Raw genomic sequence first — 18,165 nt, 5'->3', positions numbered from 1 at the left:
TGGCTCCTCCACCTTCCAGGGGGGCATGAATTCAACAAATAGTCACCCCGCTGCTACGCGCAGATGCTGGGCCAGGCTCCGGTGATGCCGCGGGGAGCCGGCCAGACGGGCCACTTAAAGCACCGAGTCTACAGTCCAGTGTGGAGGTCGACGCTGCACAGGTAACCGAGACAAACCACAGACTGGTACGTGTTATCGACTAAGCAATAAATCAGGGGTGTGATGGAGGCAGGGGCAGGGCCGGGCGGGGCTGCCGGTGGACAGGCTGCTGCCCGCACTCTGGCCACTTGGTGCTGAGCTGGAGCCGCCAGTGGTCCGGCCTCTCCCGACTCGCGCCCCTCATGGTGGAGGGTCTCTCCTCCACCGCTCGGAGCTCTTCTCCTTCCTCCTTGCTCTCCCCGTCACCCTCCCACGCCGACTCCAACGTGGCCCCGTGGTTCTGGCGTGCACGTGACATCAGGGCGCCTTGCTGCCAACCGTCCCACTCTTTCTTACTTCAGATGCTCAGACAGAGACACCCATTGTCCAGCCTATGCAGCAGCTGTCCCAGGTGGTACCACCCTGGTGCAATCAGCTGAGGCCGGTGCAGAGTGGATGACTCGCCTGGGACACGGGTGCCCGGCAGCAGGGGCTGTGGTGTGACAGGGCACGCCATGCTGCGGAGACGCACGAAGCCTGGGATCGAGTCCGCTCCGTCCCTCATCAGGGTTACGAAGTTGAGCAAGGCTTCACTTCTCTGTGCCTCTGCTTCGTCACCGTAACCCGATACCGAATGGCACTGGAATGAGGTAGGGTATGTCCAGCCCCCGGCAGTGCGGGGTGGTCGCGTGCACTCCTGCCCCACGGAGGGAATCCATCACCCGTCGTGAACTTCTGCAACCCCTGCTCTGGGCACCCCACGAGGCAGGGAACAGGAAGGCGTTTTGTAACTTACATAACGATGGACAGATGTGAGGGCTGCTGCCCACTGTGACGGTTTCAAAGGACGGCTCCAGACAGGTGCCTGTTATCCGTTTTTACAGAATTCCACATCCCTTCTGAATCTTGGGATTACAAAACAGCCACCGAGAAATCGTGCACCCCATTAACACTGAGACTTTTATGTATTTACAATTCAGCTTAAATTTTTACCAGGAGAGGTTTTCAAAATGTAACATGTGTTAGTCACCGCGTGAATTGCGAAACCAAGGAAATATCTCCCAAGTGCTGGCCTTGACAGTGTAATCTGGCAAGACTTGGGGAGGAATAAAAATAACGCTTCTCAGCATAGCCGCCTCAAAGGGTAGGAGGGCTCTGGAGTCCCCCCCCACCCCGAGCACACAGGTAGTCGGTTGTGTGTGCTGGTCTCCTCTCCTCAGTCCTGGCCACGTTCTGGCAGCCTTCGGCAGTTGAACTCAGTTAGGGGTGATGGGGAGGGAGGGGGACTGGGGAGCTGGGGGGCCCGGTTTGAGTTCTAGGTAAGTCACTTACTGGCCAGGTGACCTTGGGCGTTTTCCAGACCCTGCTGTGCACAGAGAGGTTAGGGGGCGTGGCCCCAGGTGGCACCGCAGTGATGAGAAGTGCACACTGCTGTTCCACTGCCTCGCAGGTGATTTCAAACCCAGCAGCACCGGGACCCCCTGAAATCCTCCGGCTGCCTCAAGGGCTGCTCTGTGGCTGGAGCTGTGTTTGGCAGGATGGGGGGCGGCGGCACCCGGACGTCCCCCGCAGCTGTACGGGCGAGTTTGGTTTTCTAAACACAACAAGCCTGCACTTCCCCATGGAGCTACAAGCCTGCAGGTGGCTTGATGAACATGTGGTTTCTGGATGTGACATGAAAGTGAGCATTTGCGTGCTCTTTGTCTGGGTTCCCTGGGTTTGTTTATCTTGCCCTTACGGCCCTGAAATACTCCCAATTGTGTTTATGTTGAGGTAGGAGCTGTGGAGGCAGAGTGCTGCTGTACCAGGATCGGCTGGGCCCCAGCTCCACCGTCCTTCCGCAAAGCGCCAGCAGGATCCTGAGAAGCCCAGCACAGAGCCCACCGAACAGGCGCTGGGCCTCCGGGGCACCTGCCCACCGCCTCACCCCTGCACGGCATCTGCTGCGGGAGCCAACTGCATCCCTGCCTCACCTGGAGCGCCTCTGTCCATTGGTGACGTCAGCTTCCGGGGCCTGCACGTGAATGATTTCTGATGCTTACTGCAGCCGGGGAGTGGGGACCAGGCTTCATTATTCCCATGCTGCAGACGACAAAACTGAGGCTTGGAAGCGACTTGCCTGCCCAAGGTCACACGGGCAGCACAAGATAAAGCTGGGGTTGAAAATGGTCTCCATTTCTATCCTAATGTTCCTGCTCTGTGTCCCCTCCTCTCAGGGCGATGCCTCAGTTTCTCACCACAGTCCCGAAGCTCCCAGAGCCTCCCCGACGGTGCCCGCTGTGGCCCACGGCGCTTGCCCACGGCTCCGTCTCGGCCTCCCTTTTGGATTGGATTGTTTTGCCACTTAACCGCCCCTCTCCCGCTCTCCGGCACTGCTTTTTAATTGTCTGTGTCCCGCTTGTCCATCCTGACTGTGAGTCCCAGGGGTACGGGAGCCATGGGCTGGCTGCCCCGTGCCTGGCCCAGGGTGGCCATGTAGCTGACTCTCAGCCATGCTTGTTGAATGATGACTTGTTATTATTCCCTGAGGCTGGGTTCCACGTGTCTGCCCACAGGAGGCTAGAACCCCTCCTGCCCCCAGGTCCTCGGCTGGCCAGCATTTCAAATGATATTGTTTCATATTAAATTATTTTAAATTCCATGGACCCAGGTTTCACAATCAAATAATTCGATCTTGTTTACAAATGGAATTTTTACTTTTTGATGGTTTCTAGCTTTGCTGGGCTGGATGGTCAGGAAAGCGTGTCCTCTCATGCCCTCCTGTCTACCTCTGCTGCCTTCCCCAGGACACTGGAGCCGGGAAACGATCCTGGGGGGACGGCGGGCAGCCGGTGTGGCTGTGGGGTAGGCCGCCCCTCCAGTGTGCGTGGGGCACAGAGCCGGGGGCTTTCTCGGCCTCCCCTCATCCCGGCTCCTGCCGTGAGTAAACTCATAAATTACGGAATCAGAAGGGACCCTTGCTAACTGTCATTCCAACCCCCTTTTACAGACAGGGAAACTGAGGTTCAAGGTCACAGACCTGGTGGTCAGCCCAGGACCCAACACACCAGGTCTTTGGACGCCCTCCTCCAAGGGCTATTCCACATCCTGTCTTCCTCCATCCCTGACTTATGAAATCCCTGCCACGTGCCACGCTGCTCTGTACTGTGGAGACACAGACGTGGGAAGACGTGACCCCTGGGTTCTAGAGGCTCATGATCTGGGTACTGGGATAGGGGAGACGCACAAGGAGACAAAAAGTGGCTGCGTGATGAGGTGGTGGCTCGCGGGCCGCAGGAAGCAGCAGGAGCTACAGAAGGCCAGGCGGGGCGGACGCGGCACGTTTGCGAAGCCACGGACACGGGCTGAGCTTGGTGGCTGCGGCCGACCCCCCTCTCAGCGGAGGGTCGGCCTCAGCACGGGAATATTGTGTCCAATGGGCTAAACTTCAGCCTCTCCCAGCGAGTCCCCTCCTTACCCAGCAATGCCACCATCACTGGAAACAGATTTGCAGCTTCTCCTCTAGAACTTTCTCTAAGCAAGGGGTGGTCCGGGGCAGCCATGCTTCCTTGCTTTGTGGCCACTCGTGTGGTGACCTGGGTTGGCCCCGGCAGCAGCTCTGCTGGGCTTCACTCAGAATGGATCTGGCTGTTTCCACAAGTCGCTGGCTCTCTGAGTTTGGAGCTGAACCTCCGAGGACACTCCAAGATGGGCCGTGTCTCCGGGCTGCCCCCAGAGGGCCACCGGGCAGGCGTCTCCGCCAGCCCCAGGGTTGCAGAGGGCTCCTCAGGAAGGGCCTAGAGGAAGCTGGTTGACAACGTCCCAGCTAACTTCCCGGCCCGAAGGCAGGTACTTCATTCTGTAAAGGTCCTGGGAGACGCACGTGCTGCGGCTCCAGCCCATCCTTCCAGGGGCCCTGAGGTGACCCAGAGCCCTGGGGCCCACTCCCTACCTCTCTGCCCCATCACCATGGCCTTCGTGGTCCCTGCACGCCTTGTGAGGAACCCATCTGGGTTCCTGGGGTCAGACTGCACACTACCCAACAGTGGGGATGCCCCCGGGCTGGTAGGGGTGTGCGGAGACGGGGAGCACATCCTGGTTGATGGAAATGTAACTCCAGCCAAGTTGAAAATGCATACAGTTTGGGTCAGCATCGACGTTTCTGGGTATCTAACTTCCTGGTGTCCTGGTGTCGGTAACCATACAGGATGTGACACGGGCGTCTAAAGGCTCTTAAGAAAGAGGGAGGCGTGTCTGCCTGTGTGTGCTGGGACGGACGGGCCTCTGAAGTGAACAAGGTGAAAAAAGCAAGACGCCAAACAAAGTGTGATCCATTTCTGAGTTCAAAGAAGATAACGCAGTACGTGGAGGTATGTGCTCTGGAGGAACACCGGCAGTGCGCACACGGGCCCCGGTTACCAAGACCCAGCTCCCAGGTCTCTGCACGCTGCTAACTCATTGGGTCCTTAGAAGGTCCCAGGAGGTGGGTATTACCGTCCTACCTACTTTGCAGATGAAGAAACCGAGGCCCGGGGAGGTAAGGAGGGTGCGGGGACGGGAGCCCCAGCCACTGGCCCATGTGTCTCGGGATCAGCTGGGGGGGGGGCGGGGGCTTTCAGTTCTCCTTGTTCACCTTTGTGTCCTCTGCATTTTCTTCCCAGCTGAGCGTGTGACTCTATTTGAGAAAATGTCAAAGGGTGTCCTGGATAGAGGTAGCAAGCCTTTAACTCCTTTATTGTGCTTTTCTGTATTAAAGAGGCAAACACAGTCATGTCATTTTAAAAACTCACTCCCCCCTCCCCCAAAAGAGAGAATACTGTCTCTAGGAAGAGAATTGAAGAAAAAACTAGGACTTGGGAGATTGGGGTTGACCTGTACATGCTACTATATATAAAATAGATAACTAATAAGGACCTACTGTAGAGCACAGGGAACTCTACTCAACACTCTAACGACCTACATGGGAAAAGAATCTAAAAAGGAGTGGATATATGTATATGTATAACTGACTCACTTTGCTGTACAGCAGAAACTAACACAACATTGTAGATCAACTCTACTCCAATAAAAATTTAAAAAAAAAGAAGAAGAAAGAAGAAAGAAAAAACCAGGACCCCAGCAAGTGACCCCCAGTCTTGGCGGGGTCCCTGGGCACTTGTTTATGGAAATAGCTATTTCCCATGATTTCCAGAATGTGGGATGTGGGAGAATCCCGCATGAGTTCTAGCCCAAAGTGGGAAAAGGGGGGGCCGAGGGAAGGGGCTACCTTGCTCCAGGAATCACAGGGGGTCCATCTGGCACCCACGGCAGGCCCACAGGGCCGCCCTGCCACCCTGAACTGGGGCTGGGAAAGATGAGACCCGTTATTTCTGTGCCACAGTTGCTTGAAAACCAAGGTCAAACCTGCCCAGGGACTATATTTAGTCCAGGACAGAACTGAAAGACCGTTCGGCCCCCAGGTGGCTGCCTTGCTTGTCTCGTCTGGTCTCTGAATCCAGCGCGCACTTGAGCTCGAGGCCGTTGCTCTGTAACTCGCACGGCTGTCGAGAGGGTAATGTTGCCATTGGTGACCACAGGTGTCTCGGCAGCCTGTGCAGAAGGGCTACTTCAGGCTCCAACAAGGGCCGGGTTTCCAGGGGCGACGAAGGAGCCTCGGCGTGGCAGGCATCCAGCTCTGCCCCTGACCAGCTCTGTGATCTCGCCAGAAGCTTCCCCTCCCCTGGGCCTCAGTTTCCCCATCTGTAAAACAATGGGAGTGGCTTAGATGACCTCAGGCCTTTAAGACGGTGGCAGATGCCAGCACATGGCCTTGCTCCTGCTTCAGGTCAGAGGAAGGATGGACCAGCGGGCCTCTGGGATACTGGTCCTGTCTCCATGGAGACCAGCTCACGCTCTCTCTTGGGCCAGTCTCCTGATGGTCACGTCAGGAAACGGGGGGCTCCAGCCACAGGCCTCCTACTGGTGGGTTACCTTGAGTTTTAGAGCTCTGGAACATTAGAAATGGAGGTACCCCAGAAGACAAAGGCCCTCACCTTACAGAGGAGAAAACTAGGCTGCAGGGGAGCTGTGAAGGCAGCCCCTGAGTGCTGGCTTGAGGCCCCTTACCCCCGAGGCTGAAGAGGAATCCAACCCCATCCCCATCAGCAACCTTCCTTCTACATGTCTGTCCACCTGCAAAGGGGGTCTTCTGCCTCTACATGGGCCCCCAAGCCCCAGTCCTCATGTCCCTGAGCCTGGCCTCCTAGCTGCCACCTTACAAGAGAGGCCTTAGATGCAGGAGCCGGGGGTCCTCCATGCCCAGAGACTGGGGGGGCCAAGATTCCCCTTGAAGTGTGTGCACAGCCCAGCCCGCCCACAGAGTGATGGCGGGGCGGGCCTGGTGCCCCAGGGCAAGAACGCAGACTCGGGCCTGGTCATCTGTGCGGAGCCCTGGGGCACGTCTCCTCTCAGTCACACTTGGGACCTGGTTTCAGCCTTTGTGCCCCTGGGGCATGGCTACAACCCTCCCCAGGATGTCCCACCGGAGTGTGAACAGAGCTTGGTGTAGACTCGGTTCCCGGCTTGGACACACTTTCTGTGAAACCCTTCCCGTCCTGCAGGTATGCAGGGCATGGCGGGGGGTACGGACACGGCCAGCCAGTATAGAAATGCCACTCAAACTGGCTTAAAGGTAAATTTACTGGTTCTTCTGATCAAGGAGTTCAAGTTCAGCTGGACCCAGTGGCTTAAATGGCATCACCACGTCTGTCCGTCTGAGCTCAGCTCTCCTCCAGGTCATCTTCTCTGCCCAGCGGGCCCCCCAACAAGGTGCAGGGTGGCTGTCAGGTCTTCGGGTCATTCTGCCCTTCAACAATCTCAGCTCCGACTCAGCTCCTGACTTGACTCTGATTTGGCCCACCTCTGCCCTGTGTCCGCTCCTGAGTGGTCAATCACAGCATCCAGAGGGATGGGACACGCTGCTGGTCCAGACAAGGGTCACGTGTCCAGCCGGGACCCTGTTGCTTCATCTCTACCCGAACTATAAGATCCACAGCAGGGAAGGTAAACCCTGGGATGTCGGGCCAACAGAACTGTAGACATTTACCATACGTGCTGTAAAAAGAGGGCTTTGGAGGGACAGCCAGCCTGGAAAGGCCACACACCACGGGGCCAGGCAGCTGCTCTCCTCCTGCCCACAGCGTCTTCCGCAGGCCCTTGGTTTCCCATTGGTTGCTGGCTTGCCCCCCATACCGTCACTGCCCCCGACTTGACACGGCAGAAGCCATGTGAACACCCCTGGCCCAGCTGGTCAGGAAATTCCCAGCGGCTTCTGTGGCGCCCACCTTAGTCTAGAAGCAAACTTTGTCTCACACCACAGCCACCCCGGCCGTCCAAGAGCCTTCTCTCTTTAGAAAGCTTGCGGTGGGGGGGTTGTACGGGGTTGAGCCACATCCCCTCAAACTCATGTCCACCCAGAACCTCAGAACCTTATTTGGATATGCGGTCTCTGCAAATGTAATCAGTTAAGATGAGGTCATACTGGATTAGGGTGAGCCCTAAATCCAATGATGGGTGTCCTTATAAGTAGTGGAGGAGAGACACAGAGACGCAGGGAGAGGATGGCAAGCGACCCAGGAGGAAGAGATTGTAGTGATGCGGCCACAAGCCAAGGAATGCCTGGGGCCACCAGCGGCGGGAGGCAGGAAGGGAGATCCCCCAGGGCCTCCAGAGGAAGCAGGGCCCTGCCCACACCTTAGTTTCAGACTCCTGGCTTCCAGAACGGACAGAGTAAGTGTCTGTATTTTTTTTTTTTTCTAATTTTTGGCCACGCTGCATGGCTTGGGGGATCTTAGTTCCCCGACCAGGGATCAAACCCGAGCCTCCTGCAGTGGAAGCATGAACCAGGGAAGTCTCTTTTTTTTTTTTGAAATGTAGTTGAGTTTCGGTATTGTGTTGGTTTCAGGTGTACAGCAGAGTGATTCAGTTATTTTTTCAGATTATTTTCTATTATAGGTTATTACTAGATATTGAATATAGTTCCCTGTGCTGTGCAGTGAGTCCTTGTTTGTTTTGTATATAGTAGTTGTATCTATTAATCCCATATGCCTAATTTATTCCTCCCCCCCTCCCTTTCCCCTTTGGTAACCATTAGTTTTTTTCTATGTCTGTGAGTCTGTTTCTGTTTTGTATATAGATTCATTTGTATTATTATTATTATTTTTTTTTTTTGTGGTACGCGGACCTCTCACTGTTGTGGCCTCTCCCGTTGCGGAGCACAGGCTCCAGACGCGCAGGCTCAGCGGCCATGGCTCACGGGCCCAGCCGCTCCGCGGCACGTGGGATCTTCCCGGACCGGGGCACGAACCCGCGCCCCCTGCATCGGCAGGCGGACTCCCAACCACTGTGCCACCAGGGAAGCCCCATTTGTATTATTTTTTTAGATCCCACATATAAGTGACATCGTATGATATTTGTCTTTCTCTATCTGACTCACTTCACTCGGTATGATCATCTCTGTGTCCATCCATGTTGCTGCAAATGGCAATATTTTACTCTTTTTTATGGCTGAGTAATATTCCATTGCATAGATACATACCACATCTTCTTTATCCATTCATCTGTTGATGGGCAGGGGAGAAGCTGGTAGAAGAGCAACTTCAAAGCTATAAAAAGGCTGTCAGATCAACAAAACCAAGTAAAGGGGAATATCAACTCAGGACAGTTATAAAACCCACACAGACGGGATTGGCTGCACAGAGCAGGTCCACAGTTCAGTGGGTGCCCTAGGAGGGCTCCTCAGAACCCTTGGCCTCTGGGCTGGGGGAGGTGGAATATTCTGGGTTGGAGGGGCCGAAAAGCCCCCACCATTCTTTTCCATTTCTTCTCCTGTCACTTGCCCCTTCCTGCATCTCTGGTGCTGAGTCAGGTCCTGGATCAGGCCTTCGCACATCCAGGTGTCAGAACCTTCCTGCAGAGCCTCACCGGCACTTTCCTCTTCAGCACCGCCTTCCCTGGCCACCTGCCCCAGACATGGTCCATCTCCGCTCTATCCCCTGCACCGCCTGTCCGTCTCCCACTAGGAAGTTAGCTCCACGGGCAGGGACCCGGCGTCGAGAGCAGGGCTGGGCCTACAGCAGGCTTCCGGCCACGTCCGGTGGGCACGGAGCTTCCCTGCATGGCGTCTCCCATCCTAGAGCCACTGGAGACTCACGGAGCCGGAAACGGACTTGAGGGGAAAGATCCAGTCACAGACTGCTCCCACCAGATTCCATGTTGCCCCCAATTCTATTAATCGCCCCAAGAGTAAGTTAGCGACCCAAATCCTACTTTTTATTTCTTGCTTACGGAAAGGCTGGAAAGGTTAAAGAGTATGAAAGCAATCTTCCAGCTGAAACACGCAAGGGAAGCATGTGTGTGTGTGCATGTGTGTACCTGCGCGCTAGTGTGCGTGTATGTGCATGAGAGCGTGTGCACATGTGCGTAGGTGTGTGTGCACGAGTGCATGTACACCTGCATGTGTGCGCATGTGTGTACAGAGAACACGGGGGCAACCCTTCCTGGTCACGTGCCTAGCAGTCACTGAGGCGGCAGGAGAGCCCACTGAGGCTGGAGCAGGAGAGCTGTGGTTCTGCCCCTGAGGGCGGCCATTCACAAGCAGTCAGAGGAAAATGAACTCGGCTCTCCCAGGGCCCCGGAGGTGAAGATGGGCAGCCAGGGACTAGCTCTCCTCCCTGTCTTCTGGGGGCCTCCCCATGGAGCACAGGAGCTCAGCGCCCCTTCCCTAGAGGGAGGACACTGGCCGTGGACCGCAGTGGCTGCTCTTCAGGCAGAGGGTCATGGTCTTCCAAGGCCAAGAGAGCTGGCCTCACCCCACCTCTGCCTGCTGCTGTGTGATCCACAGTCACATGGCTACCCTCTCTGGGCCACACATGGGTTAGAGCAGCACCCACATCTCCCGTGCTGCTGTCAGGGCCTGGCACTGAGGCACCCGGCAGACGGATTGTCCGCAGATGCCGGCATGGGTGGTAGAGCACCCGCTCCCACATGCCTTGGAGTTCTACGGGGGCGGCATGACTTAATCCGGGCTCTGCTGATGCTGCCCTGGACTGCACGGGCCCATGAGTCCTGAAATCTGCAGTGGGAACCCAGGAGGTGGCCTGAAGGGAAGCCTGGAGCTGAGCTGGCAGCGGGAGAAGGATTTTACTGGGAGGCTGATCTGGGGGCAGGCATCCTGGGCAGGACCAGAGGTGTGGCAGGGAGCCCCGGGAAGCCAAGCCCCGCACGATCTCATTTGATCCCACCCTAGGAGGTGGCTGCTGTCGTCCCCCCTATAAGAGGAAGTTCGGTGAAGGGAGGTGACTTCCCCAGTGCCATGGTGCTAGGAAGTGGTGGCCCGAATCTCAGCCGGATGGTCTGAGTCCGGGGCTGGAACTGGGGAAAACAGAAGTAGCAGGTGGGGATGGTGGGGCTGAGTCCTGAGCTCCCCAATCCCGCCCCGCAGCTCTGAAAACAGTGAGCTGCAAACTCCAAGCTGCGACCCACTGAGGTCATGGGATCATTTTAGCAGGTGGCAGCCACCACTGGGCAGAAAAGAAATAGGGTAATAAACCTCAGAACTCACGACGCACAGTTAGAGAAGTCTTCTTTTGTGGAAGACTCCTCAGTTATACGTGCATCAAGAGCTCGTTACTTATTTAACATGAAGCCATTATGTGCGCACTGGGATGAGATGGACGGTGTCTTTCTTACCCTGGCCACGGTCAGCAAGCTTTGAAAGCCACTGCTTTCAGCCTTTCTCTGTTCTGCAGGGGCCTCCGGGCCTTTGTTCTCTGAACAAGAACGCCAGCGCCGGGCACAGCACAGGAGCCAGGACATGCTGGAGGGTTTCCGTCTCGAGGCCCTGCCCGCATGCCAGTGCGGCTGGCTCAGCAAGGTGGCAGCACCACTGTGCGGGGTCCGAGCACTCAGGGTGTTGATGTTTGACTGCAGCTGAATGGGGCGGGCGTGTCCCAAGACCCTGGCCCTGGGCCCGACGGGCAATGTTGTCTTCTCTCTGTGAGTTCCATCGAGTTCCCACCTGCGGGCCAGGGGTGCCCCCTAGGTCCCCAAACCAAGGTCCCCAAGCTGCCCCACCAGGAGAGGCGCTGAAGCCCCTGTGGCCCCAGGGAGTGGACAGAGTGACAGCTCTCCTGCCCTGGGGCCGTGTAAGTGACAGAGAGCAGAGTGTCTTGGGGAGGAAAGGGAGGTCCGGGTGATGGGAGGGCAGGGGCCAAGAAATGCCAGGCCGGGCTGGGAGGCCTGCTGGGGAAGGAGTCTGAGCTCCCTCCGGCCAGCAGTGGGCACCTGGAGGAAGGCTTTGGGGCGATCAGATTCGTTTTCCAATCGGGTCACTCAGTCTGGCTGGAGTGGGGGTCTGGCCCCATGTATCTGACTTTCTCCAAATGGTCCTGCTCCAACCAGAGAAAGAAAGGCCAGGCTTGTGCTGGGAGCCCCGGATGTGGGCGAAAACCCCAGCGTGCCCATTTTCAGGTGAAGCCTTCTCCTCTCCTTTGGGCATTTCCAGACCCTGTCATTCCTTTTGTTTATTATCACCATCTACTTTTAAGGTCTCCAACACCAGAGGCCAGCCGTCTAGTTTTCTAAATATCTGATGTTCAGAACACGTGAGTTGGCTGTTTTGATCCTTGGAAGGTGCCGGGGGCCGACCTCCCTGAGGAAGGCTGGGGAGAATCTTCAGACACAGAGGCTGCAGGGGCTTCCTTGCGGCAGTGAAGTGTTTGGGCAACAGGCCTCCGGTTTGGGCAACTCTAGGCCCCTGGAAACCTTCAGGTGTAATACAGAAGCACAAAGCAAACTGGCGTTCCAACGTGAGGCCACATCCTCCTGCCTGGTCACCCTCCTGGCTGGTTTTCCCGTTTGCTACACTGGCCAGCCCAGGTGCCACAGAAGGGACGTTTGTTTTCCCAGAAGAACAGAACAAAACAAAAACAGAAACAAAAAAAATCCCAAACACTCTCACATATAAGTGGGACCGTGTCCATAATCAGGACTGAGGTTGGAAGCACTGTCGCCCGGCTTCGTACGATGTGAACAAAGATGTCCCCTGGCTGCCTTTTGCTCTTCGGGCTGGACCTCTCGATGTGCCAAGGGAGTCCAGGGATTCCTCGGATCCCAAGTTTTGGTCCATACTTTGGTCACTTGTTTTTGTGAAAATGACCAATGGACCCCCAACGAGGCTGCTGAGTGCGTCTCTGGGGAGGTTTTAAAGGAGAGAAAGCATTATAAAATGGAGGAGGGCCCTCCGGATGGGACCAAAACATGGACACAGGGGTAGCAGGATGCAAGGTGCCCAGGCTGCCAGGCCGGGTGTGGGTCCGATCTGCACGCCCAGGGCACCCCCTGCACTCCCACACACACGCAACCCTGTGGCTTCCTTTCATCACAACCTCACACATGTAAGGGGTCCCAGCCGTGTCTGCATAGATATAAACAAACATCCGAGCTTGGCATTCCAATAAGCCCCACCGTGTGGAGCGTTGTTTCCCCTCATACTATAGTGAAACTAGCTACATCTCAGCTCTGCTCCCGGGTTTCCAAGTATCAACAAAAGCGTATTTTCCCCCTTTCCTGTCCAGTTTAAAGGTTATTCCTAAAAAGCAACAGCCAACTTATTTTTGATTTTTTGAAACAGAAAATTATTTATCAGGAACACACAGATTATTTGTTTTACTCTGTGCTACTCAATTATTGAAACAACATCACTGGAAAAGCCATTTCAGTGCAAATGGTAGATGAGTTGAAAAATGGATTTTTTTTTTTTTTTTTTACCACCATTGGGGTTACTGACTTAAGGGCAGTTGTAGTTCAAACAAACCCAAGGTCAATCAGTTTGTTACATAATAGTGAAATAGTGCTGTTTTGTACAAAACAAAGCCAGATATTCTTTCAGTTAAAAAAATTGGTGATTTTGCCTGTGCAACTTTTTTCTCAAGTGGAAGATGATTCTAATTTTATCTGTGTTCAAAAAGCAGATTAAAAAAAAAAATCATGAGGCTGGAGCTCATGATTTTTCCTTACAGTTCTCTGAGCAGCTGAAGGAAGGAAAATCACCTTGAGTCTAGCATTTTCTGAGTACACTACAACAGCCAGGTCCCTTAGACCCATCTGGAACGAAATTAATTACATCTACGTGTCAGTTTAAAATGAAATTATTTTATTTTCACTGTATTTTCCTCCAGGCTCTTAGGGAAGAAAAGAAGAAAACAGGATTTCGGGGCAAAGGCTTTGGTTCCTCGCTGCCCATTTTCTCTTTAGGCTTTTCTTGCTTTCCGGCTCTTATTTTGTACTGGGTTTTTTGGGGGTTGAAAAATGTACAAAATGTGTATTTTAAATATCAAATAATTATAGATTTTGAACATGACAAAATTTTAGAGCCACCATACATTTTGACAAAAATATTATTAAAAAATACCGTCTACTTTCACTCCACTTACATTAAAATGTCATTCTTTTCATTTCATATCTTCTGATCTGTTCAATCTGACATTTGTTAGATATGAAAAAGTTCTGTGGACTAGTTCAGAGAATATTTGGAGAAAAGTAAACTATCGATATGTAAAATTTCCACGGAAGCACGCTTGCTTGGGTAACATTAGTTTAAAACATCGTGTTGTGTTTAAAATGGCAAGTGTCGCTCACGGGCACGGCGGGGCAGCTGCCCGGGCGCGGGTCCTGGTTCTCGGAGGCGGCGCGGCGAGGGAGCCCGACGACCTCGTCCTTGCCCGGAGGCCGGCTCGGCCCGCAGCCCCTGGGCGCACTGCTGCTGTCCCGCGGCCTGGGCACGGCGCGGCCTTCGGGTTTGCTAGCATTCTCCTTTCCTGCGGCGCACGGAGGCGGGGGAGAGACACCCGCAGGGGCTGGAGGAAGGTGCGCGGCCCGTCCCACCTGCTGTCTCCGGCCCCGTGCGCCTGAGTCGCCACCGCCGAAGCGCACGGCCAAGGCCGCCTGACGGACACCCTGAGCTCATTTCTCCGCCTGGCTTCCACTGGGCTTTTATCTGCCTCTCCCATCCTAACTGGTTCCAGATTTGCAACTTCAGAGGCGCGGGGACTCAGCTGGGCCGCGCTCTTGGCCTCTCGGGGACCCCTCCCCCAACAATGACCCCCCGCAAGCGCACGGCCGGTCCTGCGGGGCATGGGGGGGACAGGGCCATGGGCAGGGAGCGACCTATGAGGCCGGGGCTCGGAGCTCGCCCTCCGCTGCCCTAGGCACTGGCCCGGGCTTTCCTGCGCGGGGCGCCACGGCGCTGTCCCGGGGCGCACTGCCTCCGCCTGGTCGGGCAGGCTGGAGGAGGGGTCCCCAGGACCTCTGCGCGCGGGGCAGGAGCCCGCGGGCGCCATCGGAAGCGGACGCGGTGGGGCAGCGAGGTGCAGGTACTTGCTGTCGGCCCGGGAGGCTAGGACGCCCTGCCCTCCGGGGAGGGCGCGACCACCCACGCCGCCGCCGCCCTGGGAACCCGGCCGCGGCCGAGGCCCGGGGGCGCTGCGGGTCGGGGGCTCTGCCTGGCCACCACTCGCCAGTCCCGCACCACCATCCCGAGTCACCGTCCTCGGTGGGGAGACCCCCAAGCCGACCTACTCCGAGCCCGCCAGACCCCCCAACGCCCCGCAACCCAGGCCGGCCTCGGCGGCTGGGCCCCGCAGGCGCCAGGCACCGGAGGGGGAGGGCCCCGAGGGCTCGGGGCGCTGTTCCAACGGCCAGAAAATGGAAACTGTGCGAAAAGAATCCCCAAATCCGGCCGGGCCCGAAGCCCACCGGCTTACATAAAGCCCCAGGAGCCCGCCCGCCCGCCCGCCCGCGGCCTCCCTTCTCGGGGGCGAACAATCGGCGGGCCCCCGGCCAGGCCGTCCTGGGGTTGGCAGCACCGTCGACCCCCTGACCAAGGGCCTGGCGTGACCCCGGGGAGGGGAAGGGGTCTCGGCCTCTTCCCACCGTCTGCCCCGAGAAACATTTAACTAGCCTTTAATCACATTAGCAGCCGGCCCCAATTAAGGACGCGGGCGGGGGAGGCAGGAGGAAACCGCTGGCCGTGTCACTCGAGGATAAAGATCCTTTCATGCCCCGGGCCTGGCCTGGGGCAACGCGGCGGGCCGCCATCCCCAGCCTTTGATTGCCGGCGCCTGGGCCTCGCCGACGCCGCCATCTCTTGGCCCCCTCCACGCCCCCCGCCCCCCTGCCCCCCCCCCCCGCAATATGCCATCGCCCTCGGGTGACCGGGTGGCCGGGCAGGGCAGCGACCCAGGTCCGGGCCGGAGCCCGCGCCCCCAAGGCTGAAAGGCCTGGCCTCCTCCGGCCCGCGCCTGCGCACGGGGACCGCTTGAGGGGGCGGCGGGGGGCTCTCGGAGGGCGCCCGGGACGCGTCGCCTGCCCGCCGACGCCGAGCGCCCGGCCGGGACCCTGGTAAGGCCCTGCCCACGGAGTGGTTCGGAGGGAGGGTGACCCCCGCCATGGGCGGCCTGGGCAGGTCACCGGTGCTCTCTTGGGCTCCGTGTGGCCTCCCGGGCCCGGAGTGAGCCCCCGAGGGTCCCGGGGCCAGGCCCAGGCCGGGCGCCGCGGTGGCGGGTCTCCGGGGGCCCAGGCTCCGGCGTCGGGCCCCAGGCGCGCGGGGAACACCAGGCCGGGGCGGTGGGGCCGGCCTGCGGCCTCCCGTCGTCTCGCCAGCCCAGAGCGGCGGAAAGCCGGCCGGGGCGCGCGGTCGAGGGCTGAGGGTCCCCCAGGGGTGCTTACCTTGCTCGGGCGCCCGAACCGCGCTCCCCTCCCTCCTCCTCGAGGGTCGGAGCGGGGCGCGCTCTGGACGGGCCGGGGTCGTGCGAGGACAGCGGCCGCCCGCGCCGCCGCAATGCCGAGGCCGCCGCCCGCCGCCGGCCGCGACGCCCGGGGGCCGCCCAGGACCCCGGCCCCACGGCGGCAGCTGCAGCCCGGAGCCGCGTGACCCCGGCCCCGACCTCCCAGCGCTCGGCTGTTTGTCTCGCACAAAAGGGAACACTCATATTTTTTCTTTCCCCAGCACGGATTTAACACCCGCCCCGTCTCCCCTCCCCCGAATTACCCCCGACCTCCCACACGCTTCTCTGAGAACCGCTTTCTCTCCGCACACCCACTTTGTCTCGCCGTTCTCCGCTTTTTAATTCCGTCGTTGTAGTCGAGGATGTCAGTATAGCTTAGAAAGTTTCATAGAAAGTCAGAAAGCAATTAGGGAGGCCCTTTTATTGGAGCTTCGCTGGTGCCATGGAATCTTTTAAAGGACAGCCTGAAGCACCGAACACAATCCCATTAAAGCGGCCCAAACTCCCACAGTCCTCAATAGGGGTGCTCAGTACTTCGACAGACTTTCGCCGGCTCATTGGGAACCGCGGGGTTTCCTTCCCTAGTTCCGCAGCCCACTCACAACAGTGCGGCCTTGAACCCCTCACTCCTTCCTTTCTCATCGGAATTTCCACTGGGAAAATGGCTTGCAGGGCCGGAGTGGACATTAATTAAAGTCTGCCGAGCGGTCCGAGGTCTCTGTTTGACAAGGGCTATGAAAACCTCAAACACTTTCATAAGTAACTCCCCATCCTGTTTATTTGAAGTTTTTTTTTAAAAAAAAAATCCAGCCAGTTTCTAGAAACGTGAGCTCGATTGAAATCAACTTTTACCCCTGTCTGCCTTCAAATCGATCAGCCGACGTTTGGAAAATGAGTCAAAGAAATTATGCTTTGCTGAGAAAAAGACCACGTATGACCAAAGTTTCAGCTTAATTGAATTTTAGTGCCAAATTATAACTCACTGAATAACTGGACTTGGGCGCAGGGGGGTGGAGGAAAAGGCAATGAAGGACAGGCAATTCTAATGGAAATACAGCCATCCCGAACTGGGGTGGTACGGCCACAGTCCTATAATAAGAACTGCAGCCTAATTCCAAAGGGGTGAGGTTATCACACTGTGGCTTTCATGTGGGAAAACGGGGTTGGCCCCGGTTTGATTTGTGGTTTTGGGTTGATATACTTGTGTATTATTTAATGTAGCAGGAGACTCTTCTATAGAGCATAGCTTGTCCTTTGCTGTTGTCGAGAATAACTTCTGTTCTTGCCAATAAAAATTAATCTCTTCCTTTGGAAGTCAATATGTAAAGAAAGCAGGTGCTTTAAAGAGAGAAAGTATTTAAAAAAAATAAAACAGGTACTTGGTTGTCAAAGCAAAATGCCGGGTTTAACACAATTAGGGTTTTGCTCCTGGCGTGTCATCACAGTTGTTCATTTTGTTGAATAGAAGTTTGCATATGGCAGTTCCTGGGTTGATTTTAGGAAAGGAGAATAGGTGATGGGCTCATAAGTAACGCGTTATAATTCAGGTGGTAGTGAAATGAGCATCAGTTTGGGGCAAATGGGTTGTTTGCTAAATCTATAAGGGGAAAGTTAAAAATGAGCATGCAAAAGGTGGACTTTTGATTTTTGAAGTTTGTATTCATCATCAATTAGTTGGAACTTTTTCTCAAAGTTGCCCCCTTTTCTCTTGTTTTATTGCTTTTTTCTGGCCCTGCTGCCGCCAGGCTCAGCTCCCTGGCCTGTGACCTCTTGTTTTGCGGGCACGCTGCACCCTCAGCCAGTCGACTGGGTTTCTGCATCTCCTCTGCTTGGATACATCCGGACCTCTGCTAGCCTGAGTGGAAAAGGGCAGCAGGCTTCAAGCCCCCCGAAATCCAACCCCAGGCACTTTGCAGCCAGGCCTTCAAAATCTCCTGCCTCGGCCAGGTCAGTTTCTTCGTGATTCCTTCACCAGCTTTTCTTTGTCCTGCCTCGAGACTTCCCTCTCACCCTCTCCTCACCGGAAACACCTTCCACCTTCCTGTCTACCTGTCCAGACTGCACCTCTCAAACCAGGCTCAGACCCACATGGACGTGGCCCGCTTCGGACTCCCGGGGAACTGTCTTCCCGGCTTGGCCGTCTCGGAGGGCCCGGTGCTGCCACCTGTGTTTCATTGGCCTGTGCTTCCTTCTCACAGTGTAGCTTGACTTTGGGGATGTTTCT

The 18,165-nt window shown here is 56.4% G+C and overlaps 1 protein-coding gene across 1 annotated transcript; it reads right to left on the bottom strand.

Annotated features, from left to right (window-relative positions):
* Nucleotides 1-211: 211 nt before the first annotated feature.
* LOC132596719 (bcl-2-binding component 3, isoforms 3/4-like) lies at nt 212-16,499 on the bottom strand. Its single transcript, XM_060293501.1, has 4 exons — nt 16,476-16,499; nt 15,370-16,066; nt 13,795-13,973; nt 212-439 (listed from the first exon to the last, which is right to left on the bottom strand). The coding sequence occupies exons 1-4, from the start codon at nt 16,497-16,499 to the stop codon at nt 212-214; spliced, it is 1,128 nt and encodes a 375-aa protein (XP_060149484.1).
* Between the last annotated feature and the right edge of the window lie 1,666 nt (nt 16,500-18,165).

Source organism: Globicephala melas, chromosome 2 (assembly GCF_963455315.2).
Source record: "Globicephala melas chromosome 2, mGloMel1.2, whole genome shotgun sequence".
In the NCBI taxonomy this organism is placed as follows: domain Eukaryota; kingdom Metazoa; phylum Chordata; class Mammalia; order Artiodactyla; family Delphinidae; genus Globicephala; species Globicephala melas.
Note: the sequence above shows the minus strand (reverse complement) of the source record. Positions and strands in the feature narration are given on the sequence as shown.